At 38.2% G+C, this 2,416-nt stretch overlaps 1 protein-coding gene across 1 annotated transcript in view; it reads right to left on the reverse strand.

Moving 5' to 3' along the window:
* erp27 (endoplasmic reticulum protein 27) overlaps positions 1 to 1,911 on the reverse strand; it is a 7,106-nt gene extending 5,195 nt beyond the window's left edge. Inside the window, exons 1-2 of the mRNA XM_014004892.1 lie at positions 1,742 to 1,911; positions 409 to 494 (exon numbers count right to left, since the gene is read on the reverse strand). Of these exons, the coding sequence (XP_013860346.1) occupies positions 409 to 494; positions 1,742 to 1,799 (144 nt within the window). The 5' untranslated portion in view covers positions 1,800 to 1,911. The remainder of the gene's footprint in view (positions 1 to 408; positions 495 to 1,741) is intronic.
* Between the last annotated feature and the right edge of the window lie 505 nt (positions 1,912 to 2,416).

Below are 2,416 nucleotides of genomic sequence, written 5' to 3' on the forward strand. Positions count from 1 at the left end.
TCTCTCTCTCTCTCTCTCTCTCTCTCTCTCTCTCTCTCTCTCTCTCTCTAAACTCTTCTCTGCATCGGACTGTTTGTGTAAAGGTCAGTGGAGCCGATCCCACAGTCTTCAGACTCGTATGTATTTCCGGTCAAGCCTGCCATCTTCTCCTGGAGTGCAGAGTCCGGCCAGAGAAGTCTGGACAGCAGGATGCTGGCTGTCCCAACAACAGAGGCACTGCCAAAGGCGTGGCGGCAGGAAATATACCATTCTTCCACGTCTATTTCTGACAGAAACATCACGAAGGTCTATGTGGAGCTGAACGCATTTGGAGACCTTCAATATGAGTTTTGACGTTCACGATGCTGGCACAAGCTGTAAAACAGTTTATTTGAGACACTTTTTAAACATGCAATTTACTTGTCTGACCTCCAGGAATCCGATGACCACCACTTCGGCTGAGTCGATGAAGGCCTCAACGGCATTTTTGTCATTAAGCCTGAGAAGATCAGTGTCTGAGGAGAAAAACACGGGAAAGTATACAACGGCTCAGACTGTATAGCATTGTTCCGCCTCAGCAGCCATATTGGAGAAAAGTAAAGCTGTGTAAAGGAAGGCCAGGATGCTAACATCAGTAGATTAACATTCTGATAATGATTTGTAACACATACCTTTGTACTGAATTTGCATTTTCACACAAATTTAGGTGCAGAAATCCAGTATCCAGGTGAAAAGTTCAATAATTTACTCAGTAGCTCTGTACTTTGTAACTACTGTGTACCTATAGGGAGTGCTTGAAGGGTACTTGCGGGGACCAGGTTTAATTGTGAAGCGATTTGTTACCCTGTACTCAGAGCATGTAACTGATAATTGCAAGTCAGGTACATGGTATTTACCCAAGACATGCCAGGTACTTACCAGGTACCTATGAGTTAGGGATCTCATACTTACCAGCAACATACCTGGTTCATATCTAGTATAAATCAGGTACATTTCTGATACTTACCATGTATTTACCAGGTAAGGTAACAAGAGTAAAAGGTTCATCAGGTAGTAACCATGAGTCTTTGTTTAATGCTACAAAATCATATTTGACAACTCAAAAGTATGGGGGCAAAAATAACGTTTTCATTATTTGGTTCACTTTGTAAAATCCTAGTTAAAAAAATCTACTAACTGCTGTTTTATTAACTTTAAAGTGAGAGTAAAACAGTCATGAGTTTATTACTGCTGTTATAACAAGACGGATCAAAGTTTGACTTTCATCTGAGCCTTTACAGGAGTTTTTATCTGTTTTCTTCTTTCCACTATTTCTCCTCATCAGTATAAATATGTTTGTTCCTGATATGTTGGAAGTAGCTACTTTTTTCTAATGCGTATCAAACTGTAGTTTATCAGCGATAAGTTCTACTGGTGTTAATGATAAATCAAACGTTTAAATAACTGAAAAAAAAAATAAGGCTCTTGTGGATAAAATTAAACAAAGTCACCACTCAAAGCCAACACAGTATTTGAGTTCAAATCATTGCTGTGACCAATAAAAAAGTTATACAATATGTAACCATGATAACATTATAAAAGTAAAGCATCACAAAATTATTAAGGTTTATTTTCAGATATCTATATTGCTCTATGGGAACGCCTGTAGAAAACGTCCATGATTGAAAACTCATTCCAAAATTCAGAGAAACGTGATACAGACAGCGGTGGCAGAAATAAAACACTTTAAAAAAACTATTACATAAAACATAAAACAATTTACCTTTTTCTGTGGCAAAAACAGAAGACACCAGGAAGGCCAAAAACAGAGTGAGCAGCATGCTGTCAGCTCACAAAGTGGGAAGTAAATTAAAAAAGCCAAAAGAGGAAAGAATAAGCTGTGCACAAACTCTTGTGTCACCTCCGTCTCTGATTGTCACCACATGGCACACATGTGGTTTTTGAGGTTTATATTGGAGGCTGTGTGGGAATCAGCCAGGTGCTCCTGCTCCGTTAGAGGAACAAGGATGTTGGACTACGTGTCACTGATGCACAGGAGACACGTGTGCCTGTGTGTGTGTGTGTGTGTGTGTTTTATAGTATATAAAAAGATATTTTAAAAATACCTGTAAAGCTGTTATATAAAATGTGTGACCCATTACATCAAACAGAAAAATTACGTCAAAGTTGGTCAAAAAGACCTCATCTAATTTTCAGATTCCTGGCTTTAAGGCTACATTTTGATACCTGACATCATAAGGGGTTCCACAGACAGGCCTTGATTTGTCTTCCTAATCATAATCCACTGATGTTTGGTCCACATTCCATTTTTAGGTTATTCTAATTAGAAAAATTTTGATGTAATTTTAAAGAGGAAACTTCAAACAATATTTGGATGTATGAAAAAAAAGTTATTTTATATTGTAGGTAGGTAGGTAGGTAGGTAGGTAGGTAGGTA

The sequence above is a fragment of the Austrofundulus limnaeus genome, unplaced genomic scaffold (assembly GCF_001266775.1).
Source record: "Austrofundulus limnaeus strain Quisiro unplaced genomic scaffold, Austrofundulus_limnaeus-1.0 Scaffold27, whole genome shotgun sequence".
NCBI classification, from domain to species: domain Eukaryota; kingdom Metazoa; phylum Chordata; class Actinopteri; order Cyprinodontiformes; family Rivulidae; genus Austrofundulus; species Austrofundulus limnaeus.